We start from the raw sequence: 15,783 nt of genomic DNA on the forward strand, positions 1-15,783 counted from the left end.
CAGGAGATCTCATTGTCCCTTCAATCCAAATAAATAGCAATTAATGGGTATAATTATTCTATTCTTTGTTAATTATTCAACTTCGTTTATATTTCATTATATTCTACTTCATTATATCATCATATGTGCTTCATTTATATCATCATATGTGCAGATATGAAGTCAGGGCCAATGACGTATGAGGTCCTTTATGACCAACCTCGACATCGATCCGCGAAGATTGACACTGGGGAGGTAATTAGATTGATAGTTATAAATTACATTTTCATTCAAGAATTATTCTAAGTTATTGGTTGTTACTGAACATTTGCACTGTTTATTATATGCAGGCCCCGAGCATTACTATCGTTGATCACACTCGTGCACACTCGAGCTGGGAGTTGACTGATCCACATGTCTAATATTATGTCCGTCAAGCATGCTTCTTTGAGTGCTCACAAATTAAATGTGTGAGACTTGATTGGGTTCTCTTGACGGCACTGGCTGGACGATGGAGGCCCGAGACAAACACATTCCACATGCGCCAAGGAGTGTCGACGATTACATTGCAGGATGTAGGAGTTTTGCTTGGACTCCGAGTGGATGGAGATGTTGTCACAGGTAGCGACGACTTCAACTGGTTAGACAAGTGTGAAGCATTGTTGGGTCAAGTTCCTCACATGAGGGGTGGAAGGATCAAACTTGAATAGTTGAGAAACAATTTTATGAATGTTCCGATCGATGTGACCGAGGAGATCGTCAAGATGTATGCCCGTGCATACATGCTTCACATGATCGGTACTATTCTATTCCCGGATTCCACGAAGGATTCGGTGCACGTGAGGTGGTTCCCACTCCTGGAGGATCTTGTGGATTGTGGGGGATTGTCATGGGGGAGTACCGTGTTAGCGTATCTGTATAGGGAGATGACCAAAGTGGCTCTTGTTCAAAACAAAGAATTCAAGGGATGTCTCACTCTGCTACAGATATGGTCTTGGGAGAGATTGCATTTGGGTTGCCCAGATTTGAGAGAGGCACGTGCTCTCGATGACCATATTCCGTTAGGCTGCAGGTATTACTAAGTTATTTTAAAAAATATATGATTACATGTAATTTTATACATTTATTTTAATTTATACTAACTCATTGTATATAAATTAGATGGAATGTATCTAGATCTTGGCATACCTCACCAAAGGGTCATGAAAACTTCTATAGGAACGAGCTCGATCAAATGGAGGACGAACGGGTATTAAATCATAATATCTAAAAATTTTCAATCATTACATCATTTATTACTGAAATCTGCTTTACTTTATCTTTTTATAGGTCAAGTGGATGCCATATGAACAAGTTTTAGAGTCACTACCAGATATATGCACAGAAGAGCCGGATGTGTGGCGTGCTCCCATCCCGATCATATGTTTTGAGATTATCGAGATGCACGTGCCCAACCGTGTGCTCCGACAATTTGGGCTACAACAACATATCCCGGACCCTGTGGAGATAATAGAGAGAAATCCCAGAAAAGGTGCACATCGTCAAGATTGGGAACATATTCACAGTGCTTACATCGGGAGGTGGGATAACAGGGAAGAACAGTTGGTGATGGAGAGGGTTGACGCACCTGACCTAGGTGTGTATTTGCGGTGGTATTAGGGGATTACTCGCCGGTGGATATTTCAGGAGAACAAAGCCCCTAAGGAATACATACCAAGAGGCCCAGTTGAGAGAGAGTTGGTAAGTGTATAAGCAAAATATACAGTTATCTTGTGAGTTTTATTTTATTATCATCCAAATCATAATAGCTTTCTTGGGGTTTTTATCATATAGGTACAAGAGCTCGAAGAACTTTCTACTATGGCGCATGATGCAATCCGAACGACTACCGAGCCAGGGCCGAGGAACACGTTCCTTCGCATGATCAAAAAGATTCGGTCCGCTCTTCAAAGGATGCGTAATGTAAGACGAGATGGACGTGAGGAGCGACCAATTGAGTACGGTCGTCACCGGTTCCGAGGACACTCAGGGGCAGGCTCAAGCGGTGCACTTGATGAAGCTGGCGGCTCACAGCAGGGCCAAGCTGGATGTTCACAGTCGGTTCGAGTCGATGAGGATGTCATGCACTCCTAACTTCACACACAACCGGACAAGGAACTGATCCGAGCTCACGTCGAAGGTGAACGTGTCAGGGGGAGAGGGAGGGGGAGAGGGAGGGGGAGAGGAAAGAGAGTTGTATCCGATTAAAACTGAATATTATGTATCTGATTGAGTATTGATAGGATGTTTGCGTTTGAAACTAAATATTATGTATTCGATTGAGTATTGATTATTAGTATGTGAATTGCATGGTATGTATCCGATTGATTATGGATTTTTATTTGAGATTATTGATTGGTATGTATGTTATTGTGATTGTGATTGCATTGTGGATTGATATGTAACAACATGAGCTTGAATTTCCAGCGGAGTTCGTATTTCCAGCTATTTTCAGCTGAAAGAGTCTGCCAAATGGTCGGGGTTAGGAACCCCGACCATTTTGTGCACGAACACGAAACGGTCGGGGTTCCCAAACCCGACCATTTTGTCGTAGTAAAATAAACATCAGCTACCTCTCTGCCAAATGGTCGGGGTTGCCAACCCCGACCAATTAGAGATGAGCCTAAATTAGCCAGGGTTGGAAACCCCGACTATTTTAGCTTGCCCATAGCAAAATAGTCGGGGTTGCCAACCTCGACATAACTAAATAGTCGGGGTTGGCAACCCCGACTACTTAGCAGCGTTATTTAAAAAAAACCGATCCATTTCGTGGCCACGCTGCTGACGTGACACGAAATGGGCCGGTTTTACTAATAAAAAGTTGATTGAGTCGAATTTTATAATAAAAAAAATTAAATGGGTTTAATTCGAAAATTTGTTCGGCCCTAATATTCAAATGGACTCGAGGACAAGCAATTTACACAGACTAGCCGCACGTATTTTTCGGCTGTTGCACTTTGGATCCACGCCTTCGTCGACAGCATCGAATCGAAGTTCCATAAAGAGGCCCCACCCTCTTTTAGTCCCCAGCCAAAATGAGCCCGTCATTATTATTATTAAACCCCGCACGTTTGAGCTTCAACGGGACACCCTCGCCCTCCTTCGCCCGACCGCCTCGGATAAACCCGATACCTTCATCTTCTTCCCCCTCCGAGGGTTATTGTTCCCCCATGGATTCGAGGAAGGAATCCCCAGAATTGAATCGGAACCTTTACGCGGCCGTTGAGCCGTACAGTTCGGGGTTCCTGAGGGTCTCGGATCTCCACACGCTGTACTGGGAGCAGTCTGGGAATCCAAGCGGATATGTGAGTTAATCATGCGGATCGAATTGTCGAATTTTTTTTTCTCCCCCTTCTCTAAATTACAAGGGGAGTCGCGCGTGATGTTAAGGTTGATGCTTAAAAAGTTTGTTTCTTTTTTATCTGGAAGTGTTTGAACGTGAGGATGGGGATTGTTTTGGAACGATTTCTAATTCAAATTTATGCCGTTCTTTGAACTACACGCCTAGTAGATTCATAGGCTTCTTGACCGTTCGAATTTTAAAGAGGGCATGTTCGCTGAAAGTTTTAGTAGAGGGGTACATATTATCATGGAAGTTATGCCCATAGAAAGTCTTATTATATAGGTAGACCGGTAGGGCCTTTGCTGATAAAATATGCTGATATCCTCCATATTTTAGTGGGCAAGTGTGGAGCATTCAAGAAATGCACCAACTCATGAATATTTGGTTGTCAATAAGCTATTATGGGGAAGGTCTACTTCGAGAAGTCCTTGCAATGCGCTTGCTTATACTTATCCTGCTAATGATTGATCAGATATAAAGAATTAGAAAGAATAAGAGTAGAGGCATTATGTTTACACCACAACACCAACGATAATGAGCTTCTATGGACAAGGGGTTTTTGTCACTTCTTCCCAAGTATTATTTGCATGGAAATCAATCAAAAAATATAGTAAAAAAATATAAATCCGCCTAAAAGGACACAAACCTGTATACATATGCTCATGCACCCAAACACAGCCACACCAACCCACCATGAAAGTTAAAAAAACAGTTCAGTGATTAGTCTATTGTTCGAAAAAGTTGCTGAGGACAAATTTTGCTCTAGACGTGTTATTCTCTTATTGGGTCTCAAGCTTTGATAAAAGAGGATGCTTGCACCAGTCATCGGGTAGAAATAAAATTATCCAAGGAACATGTTTATCGGAAAATGAGAATACTAAAATAGATGAGGAGCAATGCACCAAGCGATGAATTGCATTTCTAGAAATGGTGGTGTTCCATTGAGGATAAATGAGGAAAACCAAATTAAGTTTCTTAACCTAGTAAGTGCACCCAGGTTATAGGAATTTAAATTGATAAGGTAACTCTCCCTCCTTTATCAAAGAATGTTTATGGCTGTGATATGTGTGAAGGGACAACGTAGGCTGAAGGCTAAGTAAGAAGTGAGAAAAAGAGAAAGTACTTTCTCGTAATGAAAAGAAGTAAGCAGAGAATGCAGTTACAAAATAACTTTACCTAATTCTTGTTTGACTTGTGGAAATTGGAAACTTGGAAATTAGTGCATCATGCGTTGTTTGCCTTTGGTTTGTGAGAAAATTAATGTTATGAAGAGATGGTGACAACCACAAAACCGGAGATCTGTGAACAGTGGAGGAGCCGGGGGGCTGACGGTGGCCATGGCCCCAGGCCATTGGCTACCTTGTTATATAGGGTATATAGTTCTAGCATAATGGTCGTTTAAATCTTTCATATTTTTAAGCTGCTCCCTGAACTCATTGAAATTGATATTCGATCCTCAATAGTAAGTAGTTTCAAATTAATTCCTCTAATTGCTACAACTACTCTTGATTGAAGAGTCTAATTAAGTTCAATGATTTGAGGGACTTATTCAAAATAGGAAAGATTTAATGGATTAAATTTGAAAAAACCTATTTAACTGAAAGTAATTGTACACACAATATAGTTAAGTTAAAAACTAATGGAGTTGTGGGCCTGTGGATGAGAACAACTAACTAAGTTATGAGTGGGTGGATGAAAAAGACTAAGTGGCACAACTAGCAAATTAATTAACATGATTTTCACTCATCCGCAATTAGTATGAAAGCCTCTTTTATTTGGGTGATGTGGTTTGCATTTTGGTCAAGAATTTCGGATGTGGTTTTGCATTTTGTGATGGAATTGTGAAATGGAGTTCTTTCAATTCCATTAAGTTTTACATTAAAAACTGATATATGAAATAGTATAATCTATAGCGTGTAATCAATCTATCAGGTCTTCAAAAGTATTAAAATTTGTAGTTTATAGTTATGGAAAAAACCAACTACAGTTTGTACATTATAAAAAATAAACTTTAGAAGATTGAAGCAGATTCATGATTATTCATGATAATATTTTTTTGTAATTAAACCGTTATCCTAGATTCTTCTTTCACTTACTTACATATGTTAAGTTATTATATTATAATATTTGGTCACTTTTTAATGGTGCAGTACTATAGTTGTATTTTGACCCCCCAAAGGAAAATCCTGGCTCCGCCACTGTCTGTGAATGCAAGAACTTAGACTAATTTACCACCAAGTTCAGACTGAAACTAATTCACCACCAAGTTCCTCTCATCCTTGACCAGATGCTGGTGCCTTTGATACGTAATAATTTCTTTTACCATTTCTAACTACTTAAATGCTAAGCTACCATGTTTGCTCTTCCAATGTACTTTATCCCTGAACCATTTTCTTCATCATTGGCGTTCTTCAGGAAAGAGACAATTTTTTTTGTTAATATATTGTATCTTAATACTGGATTAAAGCAAATAAAAGATCTAAATGAACCTTTGTTGGTATCTCTAACTTGAAAGTTATGATCTGCAAACAAAAATTCTGGGAAGCAGAGCTGCAGAAGTTCCAGGATAAGACAGTAATTTGCCTTATTCTTGAAGAAGAATAAGACAAACTTATATGATCTGAGATCATAACAATAGCAGATAGAAATCCTTTGGAGGCAAAAGTAAAATCTCCTATCAACAGTAGAGGTCAAGAGTATAATAATGCACAATCACGTTGTTCCTGGTAAAGAGACCTTATTGAAACATCTATAATCATACTTTTAATTCTAGAAACTGGGCTGTGAAATGGGAGACTGAATGACGGGCCGGAAGATGGTGGAAGCATACCAGTTATCATCAAATGAATTGATTATTTCACAGGTCAAGCATTTAAAGGTCAACTCGAAGCTGATCTCAATGGACAGGCTTCACTACATTTTATAGTCAATAGATATGCTCACATGATCAAATCAGTTCACACACACAAACACATATTATATCCCTGTGCGCGTGTGTGTGTGTTCAAGTCATTTTACTGCCATTTTCCATTTCTTTTTGCCAGTTTATGTTAATTTCCAGATGTCTTATGGTGATTTTCTTGATGTATATTGTATTTTGCAGCCTGTTGTGTTTCTTCACGGCGGACCAGGAGCTGGAACGTCACCCAGCAATAGAAAATTCTTTGACCCTGAATTTTACAAGATTATTTTATTTGATCAGGTTTACTTTCTAAACTGAAGTTCTTGAGGTGGTTGTTCTTGAGGTGGTTGTTTGGCTTGATACCTAATAGCTACACATTACTTGTGAATTGACCAGAGAGGTGCAGGAAAAAGTACCCCTCATGCCTGCTTAGAGGAAAATACAACATGGGACCTAGTTAGTGACATTGAAAAACTAAGGGAGCATTTGAATATCCCAGAGTGGCAGGTTAGCAGTTTGGTAATTGATTTGCACTTATTATTGCATGTCTGTTAACTTTTATAGAATATTTCAGGTGTTTGGTGGATCATGGGGAAGTACTCTGGCCCTTGCATACAGCCAATCACACCCTGACAAGGTCGGAATTGGTATCATTCAAATCATTTTCTTGAGAGCTTTGTTTACCCAGTACTGAGCATCCTTCTTTGAGATCTATGCTAATAGTATGTTCTTCATTTCCTTTGTTTTTCTCCTAAAGGTCACTGGGATTATTCTTAGGGGCATCTTTTTATTGAGGAAGAAGGAATTAGATTGGTTTTATGAAGGTGGTGCAGCAGCTATATATCCAGATGGTATTCTAATCACCTTTGGACTGTTAGTTGTTACCTGAAACTTTATTTATCTTAGCTGGAAGGTATCTCTATATGGAAAAATGCTCGTATTTATTCACAAAGTTCAAGTGATATTCAATTATTCATTAGACTGCTTACCTTAATGTCGTCCAGGGTTCAGTTGCTAACCATTTTCGTGAAATCAATGTTACTCGTACAACTTGAAAAAGAAATTAGTATTGTTCCAGCCATAATCTTTTCCATTTAGCAATTTAATTATAACCTCTTGGGCAAGCCTTTTGAGTCCCCTAGAGGCTAGAGCTCGAGTCATCTTGGGCTGTAGACGAGTATACTAAGGACTCTTGCCAGTTTAAATTCTCTTCTATCGTGATTTGGAGTTGCTAAACCTAAACTAGCCCGTTCACAAAGAGTCAAATTAAACCTGTGCAACCTATTGAATAACTAGGTGTTGATTGGCCTAATAAATTTTAATCTGCTAATTTTTTAGATCTTAGGCAATACAATACAAGTACAGTTTGTCCATGGGGAGAGGTAGGAGTCATATTTAAAATTCCGTCGGCGTCATTAGCACTGGGATATCCCGTAACTGCAGTATAAAGCTTTGCATGGTATTTTTTTCATTTTATGAGAGCATTGGGTGGATAGGATAGCTTTGTTCTGCCAGCATTTTCGTGAAGGGATAAGTCAGAATGAGTGGGTTGAAAAATTGAACCGAATGAGTGGGTTGAAAAATTGAACCCAAACGCAAGTTCTTGTATGAGCCAACTCAACTATGTGCTAATCCATGTCGATTTGGGTGCTTTTATACAATTTTGGATTCATAGCTAGTGGGAGAGTTCTGTATGAGATGTAGGGAGATCTTGAAAAATTGTGGTAGGCATGTAGAATTTTTTACTTTATTACTTGCAAGCTTTTGTTGTTTTTATGATTGGAACATATGTTAATTTAGGTATACATAACATGTGAAATGTTCATATGGGTTTTCAGCTTGGGAACCCTTCCGAGATTTCATTCCTGAAGACGAAAGATACAATTTTATTAATGCATACAGAAAGAGGCTGAATTCCAGTGATGCCAATGTCAAGGTATGTTCTGTGCTTCTGTTCCCTCTGTCAGGTAAAAGCTCCGTGTTCACAATATTATTTGAGGGCTTATTATATTCTGTTAGGAACTTAGGAATATGAAAAAAGCTAATGTGCCCGAGATTGTCTTGAACTTAACTTTTCTATTTCGCTTGGATATTTTTTGTCAGTTAGGCTCTCAATGTCTAATGATGATTACTTTTATCTGTCATGTCATTTGGACCAAAGCTCAACGCTCGATATGTATGGTTCTTCCTTATTTTCAGACTGAGAATGGGGGAAGTAACAAAATTATGGAAAAAGAACCCATCTCTTGTAAAGTTAGACAAGGTTCTTAACATATGAGAGATTATCACACCATTCATTTATTTACTTTCATAATAATCAAATGTAAGGTCCCATTTATTGGTTCTTTTGAGGCAAAATGAACAATGTAAGGTTATATAGAACTAAATCACCTGGTAAGGTACTTATCATGCGAAAACAGGTACGCGTAAGTAGGCAGCTGTCCTGATCATAAGTACTTTAAATGTACGTCAGTAATTTTATGTGGTTATAGAAGTTCTCCCTCTGGTTAAGCCATTAAAATCATGTGTTGAAGTTCCAGTCTTGACGCCTTTGACTTGGCATTGAGGTTCCATTTCTTATTTCAAGTATGCTGAGATAGTTTACAAAATAGAAGTTACTTTAATGTGTTTTGGAATATGATTCCACAGCATGCAGTCACTGCTTGTTTCTGCTACCTTTTTGCAGGCGGTGGGTAACCTGATAAGCATAGCAGTGAAATTCAGAGTCTGTGTTAGTTGTTTTACGATAAATATTCAGACCGTACAACTTGGCTATTGTTAGCATATTGTTGTTAGAAGAAAGTTTAGCACTTGAGCTGTAGCTGATACTAGGAAGAGATGTGAACATGTGTATAAACTAGAAATAATAGATCACAATGTTTGGACTATGTGAAAGGCATGTGTGTGTATGTGCGTGTTTGTGTGTGTGGGGAGGATGATACACGGCAAAAATTTTAGAGATCCTGATTTGACAACTTTAAGTTGGAACTACACATTCTCCAGGAAAATAGTTACAATATGATGTCAATCGTTGTAGATACTATTATAACTTTTATACCCAAGTAAATAATGGTGATCCAGACGCCTCTTTCTCTACATAGTAAGCTATTTGTTACTGTTTTTATTTTCTAAGCTATTTGTCACTGCTATTTCTTTATAAGCTATTCATGATATTTTCCTCAGACGTGTTACATTGTTGGTTCAGGTTATGGCTGCAAAAATTTGGACTACATGGGAATTGATGACTGCACATCTTATTCAAAATGAAGAAAATATCAAAAGAGGAGAGAGTGACAGTTTCTCTCTGGTCAGTGCTTGCCCATATATCATTGTATGCCCTACTTAAATAAATCAACACATAAACTGGCTTCATTGTGTACCGTTTTGTATTTTGAAGGATGAAATTGCGCTGGAACAGATACTTGAATTAGTATGACTGAGTTAAAATTTTATTTGCAATTAAACATTACTCCATATGAACTATCAAGATTTGTAATGCCTATATCATCCTTAACTGATGTTCTGCAGAAACACACAGGAAGTTGGAATGTTTTATTAATAGTTGTAGTATTTGGTATCAGCTGACTGCTTTTATACCAATTTACTTTCAACAACTCTTTGTTTGTTGACTATTAATTGCTGCTGGATGGTAGTGGCAAGTTTAAAATTTCCTTCTTCAAGTAGTCCAGAAACAAATGATAATTATATATGAACACGTAGCACATCATACTGAAAATTAGTTCACTTGGTCTTAAGATTAAGTGTAAATTTGTGGAAGTATGCCATTGTCATGTGGGTACAGATACCTTCATTCTCCGGTATCTTCATTAGTAAAGGATATACTTGCAACCAAAGGAGAGGTGGCTGTTCTGGGTAATGGTCATTAGTGAATACATTCTTTCTGGCAGATCTCTAGGTTTAGAACTGTGTTCATAAATAATATTTCTGCTTAAGTGCTTTCTCGGTCATTTTGCATTTGACTCTATTTGTAGAACCTGGTCCTGGCCAAATTTTTAATCTAAAATGGAAAAAAAATTAATTTCTCATTTTCTTTATGCAGGCTTTTGCTCGGATCGAAAACCATTACTTTTTCAACAAAGGATTTCTCCCTTCAGACTCATACCTGTTGGATAATGTTGATAAGATACGGCACATTAAGACTGTTATTGTGCAGGTAATTTGTTTCTTATGACAGACAACCAATATGGGTGAATCTCTTCATTTTTTATATTGGTAATTTGTTAAGTCTTTTTTGTTCACTAAATGCTGCCACCATTAGCCACAAGACTTTGATACTAGGAAGTACAAACTCCATATAACAATAATAAATTTCAGTTACAGCATTGTTTAGCGCTGCATTGCAATTTTAATGTACAGTCAGGGCAGCACATTTACTTGGACATGGTTATTGTGCCTGATTAGACATCATTACATGGATGCAGGCTAGACATGGCCATAAGTGAGGTGGTTTAACTGTCATATGTATTATACAATATGGGAAGATATGTCCAAATGTTTATCAATGCCATGTGTAAATGGTCTTCAGGCCCAACAGTTTTTCATATACAGTTTAAAGCTTGGAGCTCATTATGAACAATGTGGATCATCTATACAATGTAGACAGATGTTTGGAGGAGACTTCCTCTTTGCATCACACCACTTATTGGTGTTTGCATGTTGGTATGGATGTAAATGTCTGCATGCATGCATGTTTGCATGTGCGCGTGCACATGCATAAGTACGCTTGTACTTGTGGAAGATGTTTAACGAGACTCCATCTTGAACAATCCGATCAGTGACCCATGCCTTTCATCTTGAATTGCACACAAAGTTGTAACATGTCTCATAACGCATTTGGTTTGTGAGTAACGCATATGATTTCAGTGCCAATTAGAGGAATTGTGTGGGGTAATGAATAATCAATCTTCACTTATACACAGATACACACTAATTCATTCCCAAGTGCTTATCTGTTTCCTACCCAATAGAGATCATTATCTCCTTCATATCTTGCTCTGAAGTTAACTGTAGCTATTAAGTCCCTTCGACTTCCTTCTCTTTTCTCATACACTAGGTAAATAAAAAGAAACGACTAACAATTATTTAAATTTCATGCTCTATGTACGTCTGATTCTCTCCCCAAACCCCACCCTCCACCCACTTGCAAACCATCCCCATCCTGTTCAAATCACAGAACGAAAGATCCACGCCTGGTTGGCCAACCAAGAAAACAACAGTATTATGTTGACCCTCTACTCACAAGCCACCAATTCAATTGCTGTCAGCACCAACCTAAAAGTACAAGAAAAAAGTGAAAAATAATGAACCAACCCATGCTAACGTCTTATTATCATCATCACTGTCCATTCAACCTCAGAACACTACCCTATAATCTACCACTGTTCCCCTTTTAGAGAGGGGAGAGAGAGGGAACCACCGTGTGGCTGCAAATTCATGTTGCTGAAGTGAACCATAAAACTGTCTTTAAATCACTAGAGTAAGAGTCCAACTTCTACCCAAAAGAATTAATTTTAAACTCCTTAACGTCTTATTATCATCATCACTGTCCATTCAACCTCAGAACACTACCCTAATGCTATCTACCACTGTTCCCCTTTTAGAGAGGGGGGAGAGAGGGAATCACCGTGTGGCTGCAAATTCATGTTGCTGAAGTGAAACGTAAAACTGTCTTTAAATCACTAGAGGAAGAGTCCAACTTCTACCCAAAAGAATTAATTTTAAACTCCTGCATAGTGGGATTATTTATATGCATAGCCCACATTGGTCAAGCTAAGTATTGTGACTGGTTTATTAACTCTTAAACTCCGGGACAATGGGCCTATATATGTGCCTAGCCTTGATAGGCAACTAGCGGGTTGACTGCTTTCTGTGGGTGGATAACCCGATCTTAAAGTGGGCTAAGGTTGCATCCATTTTGCAGCATTGTAAGTCACCACTTGCTCCATTTTGTATAAACACTTTCCGCACGTTTATTAGTTTGATAATGAGAAATTAAGCGGTTTTAAAACTTTTTTACCAATACATCAAACCATCATTTTTCTTTGGCTAAAATAGTAGATCTTTTCAAATTACTAGATGCATAAATAAAAAGTCTCAAATTGCTGCTGATTTTGGTGCATTCATCAAGATGGAGTGAGTGTGATGTGTGCTTATCTATAAAACGATATCAAATGATTCTTAAATTAAGCGAGAAATACACTGTAACTATCCCATGGATGATTCATATGTTCATATTTGGTCTAAATATCTAATTTAGCTGAAAATGAGAAATCAAGTGGTTTAAGAGCTCTAAATTTGCATTAAATGATGACTAAACTATGGTTTCTGTTGGAACTATTAGATATAGAACCATTAGATATACTAGCATATTAGCACATGCAAGTAACATTAATTTTTTTATGTAAACAATTCCTGGCCCTATATGTTCATTTAATGTGTATGTATAGGATATTTAGTAAAAATTGCACGTGCATAATACACATGATCAAAATACTACAAATTTATTAAAAATTGTGTATACCTTTCATTCAGGTAAGAGGAATGAAATTGAGCTTAAATTCGCACAATAGCTTTATTGATCATAGTAGATCTAATAAAATAATTTTTATTTAATTTATTTTCTGTTTTTTTTTAGTTTTTCGGTTGTAAAAGGAGCTTGGCAGATCTAGAAATTTTTTTTAGGGGGGCAAACAACAAGTACCTATTTACTCAAAATTAAAATTTAATGTTATAAAAAAAAATTATATTTCGAACTTATGTAGTCTAGAACTCATGTAGGGTGCAAATATTTTTTAATTATGGGGTGGGGGGAGAAAATTACAAGTTTGCAATACTATAGAATGTAATTTTGTATAATCTTAGAGGTGCAACTGGCTCCTTAAGGTTATATATGAATCCACCCCTAAACATGAGGATATATTAATTTTAGATTAAAGCAACATAAGCAAATTATCCAATATTTATAATATTTTAGTTCTTAAAATATCCATAATTATATATTATATATATGTTAAATAAGACTCTTATTTAAATATTGTCACTACTTAATGTACATTGCGTTACATTTCTATTTTTTCAATCATATAACTTTTAAAAGGGTTGTGCATAATATTTTATTTTTGTGAAAGACATGGAGGAATGAAAGTGACGAACCTTCTAGGGGTGGGGGAGGGGGAGGGGGAGGGGAGAGAGCTGGGACCCACATCAAATAATGATTTTGAAGAATGACAAAATTACCTTTACCTTTTACTAAAATGAACCTCTAATCTTTAACAAATTGAAGGAACAGTGATCTATTTCTCCTAATTTATATACCCCCTTAATGTTTTTCATAGACTAGTATAGATAATTAAGAACTTTTCAATATCTTGGCCTCTTAAGTTTAGATTATAGACTACTTTTGGTGTGTATAACAAAATTTAGTGTGCTAATCCTCCTTACTTTTTTGATTAAGCATTATAGCTCATTTGAACTATACACTTTTTATTTATCAGTATGAAGTTTAATGCTCGTCCATTCTATATGTCAAATGCTTATTATTTACAGGGAAGATATGATATGTGCTGCCCTATGATGTCTGCTTGGGATCTTCATAAAGCATGGCCGGAGGCTGAGTTTAAGGTCTGACACTCTTGCTCCATATAGTACATTCCAGAATACATAATACTTGTATTCTCTTGCATTGGACCACTGTTTCTTAAAATATGCTGTAACGGTGTAACCTCATTCTGTAGCATATTCAAGCACTTTTGCCTTATAGCACGGTGGAGGCAGGCTTTAAGTTTTATTAATAAATTTAGCATAAATACACTAATGAACACTATTATGTTTAAAATCATAGGACAAAATAAGGGAATTAAACTTTTCATGTCACTATTTTGGTGCTCATTTAAGACCATAAATAGACTTAATTAGTTTACATATTTTTCTTCATTTCCTAGAAGAATAAACCTTTCGGGTTTCCAATGTAAACCTACTTATTTAAATCTCCATTTAAGAAGTCAGTCTTGACATTCATTTGATGTACAAGTAATTTATGTATAGATGCTAAAGCCTTAAGAATTCTAATAGATGTTTTGCATGGTACATATGTATTAAAGTAATCTATGCTTTCTTTTTGTCTAAACCCTTTAACTACTAATCTAGTCTTAAAATGTTGAATTGAACCATCACAATGATATTTTTTTTCAAAAACCCATTTAGAGCCTATTGGCTTTGATGCTTGAGGTAAATCTACTAAAATTCAAGTTTTATTCCCTATTATAGAATCCATCTCATCGTTGATAGCTTTCTTTCAAAATGTAGCATTTCTAGATGACATTTCTTCTATAAAGGTTTTAGGATCATCATCTGGATTAAAACTTATAGTTTATTTATTTAAAATATTGTTATTCCTTACACCTTCAAGAAGAAAAATAATTTGTTGAGAAGAAATAAAATTCGAAGGTAAAGTTTTTTCTTTCCTTTGTCTAGTACTTCATCTTGGTTTTAATATTTCTTTAGATGCAGCAGTTTCCTTAGCATTAGAATCAGAGCTAGGAATATTACTAGAACTCGGCAAAACAGGAAATTTTTAATATTTTTAGAATATGTAGAAAACTTATTTTAAAAAAATTCAACATCTCTAGATTCAGCAATGGTATTAGAAGATAAATCAAGTAGTCTCTTGCTTATACATTATAACCTACTGAAAGCTAGTACTTTTCATTTCATCACCACCTGATTTCTTCTTCAAATTACATTTAGCATGGTAACCTTAAGGAGCAGACTGTAGTTCTTTGCTTCGAGAATTTTAGGCTCGTATAGTAATGTTTTGAAACTAAAGACTAATTTGAAGCTCTAAGTGTCTTTTTTCCAAACTTGGATCAGATTTGATTGTTGCTTTGTTGGAGCTTGAACAATATTAATGATGAGATAGATTTCCCATTCATTTAACTAGCCTTCAAGGTTATATAAGGCTTCTTTTGGTATTAGTTGACTTTTTTAAGAATTTGGGACCATATTAGAGGGGATTTAAAGTCAATTGCCAACTGACATGTGGTCAAAACTTTATGGGGAATTTTTTGGATCTAAAGTTGCATTCAGTAGCCCACATGTTTTGATGGAAAAGGCATTGATGATGATGTTGATGAATGTCCAAGGGAATTGAATTCTTGTCTTTTATGGATATAGAAATTATGAAGCAATTCATTTACCTTTGTGCAGTAAATATAAATTTTTGGTAAATTTCACAAACCCCCCAAAACTTTGAGGTGTTTCCTACAAAAACCCTTGAACATCGTCTTTCCCACTTACACAAAACTTTTCCCACAACTTGCAAAACCCCTAAAACTCAAAGAATCTCAAATAACTCTACAACATTGTTAATTTTCCCACAAAACCCCTCAAAAAGCAAGGAGAAGAGGAGCCCCAAAGAAAATAAGGAAAGAACAGAATTAGACAGATAATAAGGTCCTCCAATTAGAAGAGACTTTTTGAGGGGTTGTGTGGGTTTTCTAGG

At 36.6% G+C, this 15,783-nt stretch overlaps 1 protein-coding gene across 1 annotated transcript in view; it reads left to right on the forward strand.

Moving 5' to 3' along the window:
- Positions 3,165-15,783, forward strand: part of LOC109839907 (proline iminopeptidase) — a 38,772-nt gene continuing 26,153 nt past the window's right edge. Inside the window, exons 1-9 of the mRNA XM_020408358.1 lie at positions 3,165-3,323; positions 6,465-6,563; positions 6,660-6,770; positions 6,838-6,900; positions 7,021-7,114; positions 8,102-8,199; positions 9,469-9,570; positions 10,324-10,437; positions 13,830-13,904. Coding sequence (XP_020263947.1) covers positions 3,189-3,323; positions 6,465-6,563; positions 6,660-6,770; positions 6,838-6,900; positions 7,021-7,114; positions 8,102-8,199; positions 9,469-9,570; positions 10,324-10,437; positions 13,830-13,904 — 891 coding nt within the window. The 5' untranslated portion in view covers positions 3,165-3,188. The remainder of the gene's footprint in view (positions 3,324-6,464; positions 6,564-6,659; positions 6,771-6,837; positions 6,901-7,020; positions 7,115-8,101; positions 8,200-9,468; positions 9,571-10,323; positions 10,438-13,829; positions 13,905-15,783) is intronic.

This window comes from Asparagus officinalis, chromosome 5, assembly GCF_001876935.1.
Source record: "Asparagus officinalis chromosome 5, Aspof.V1, whole genome shotgun sequence".
Taxonomy (NCBI): domain Eukaryota; kingdom Viridiplantae; phylum Streptophyta; class Magnoliopsida; order Asparagales; family Asparagaceae; genus Asparagus; species Asparagus officinalis.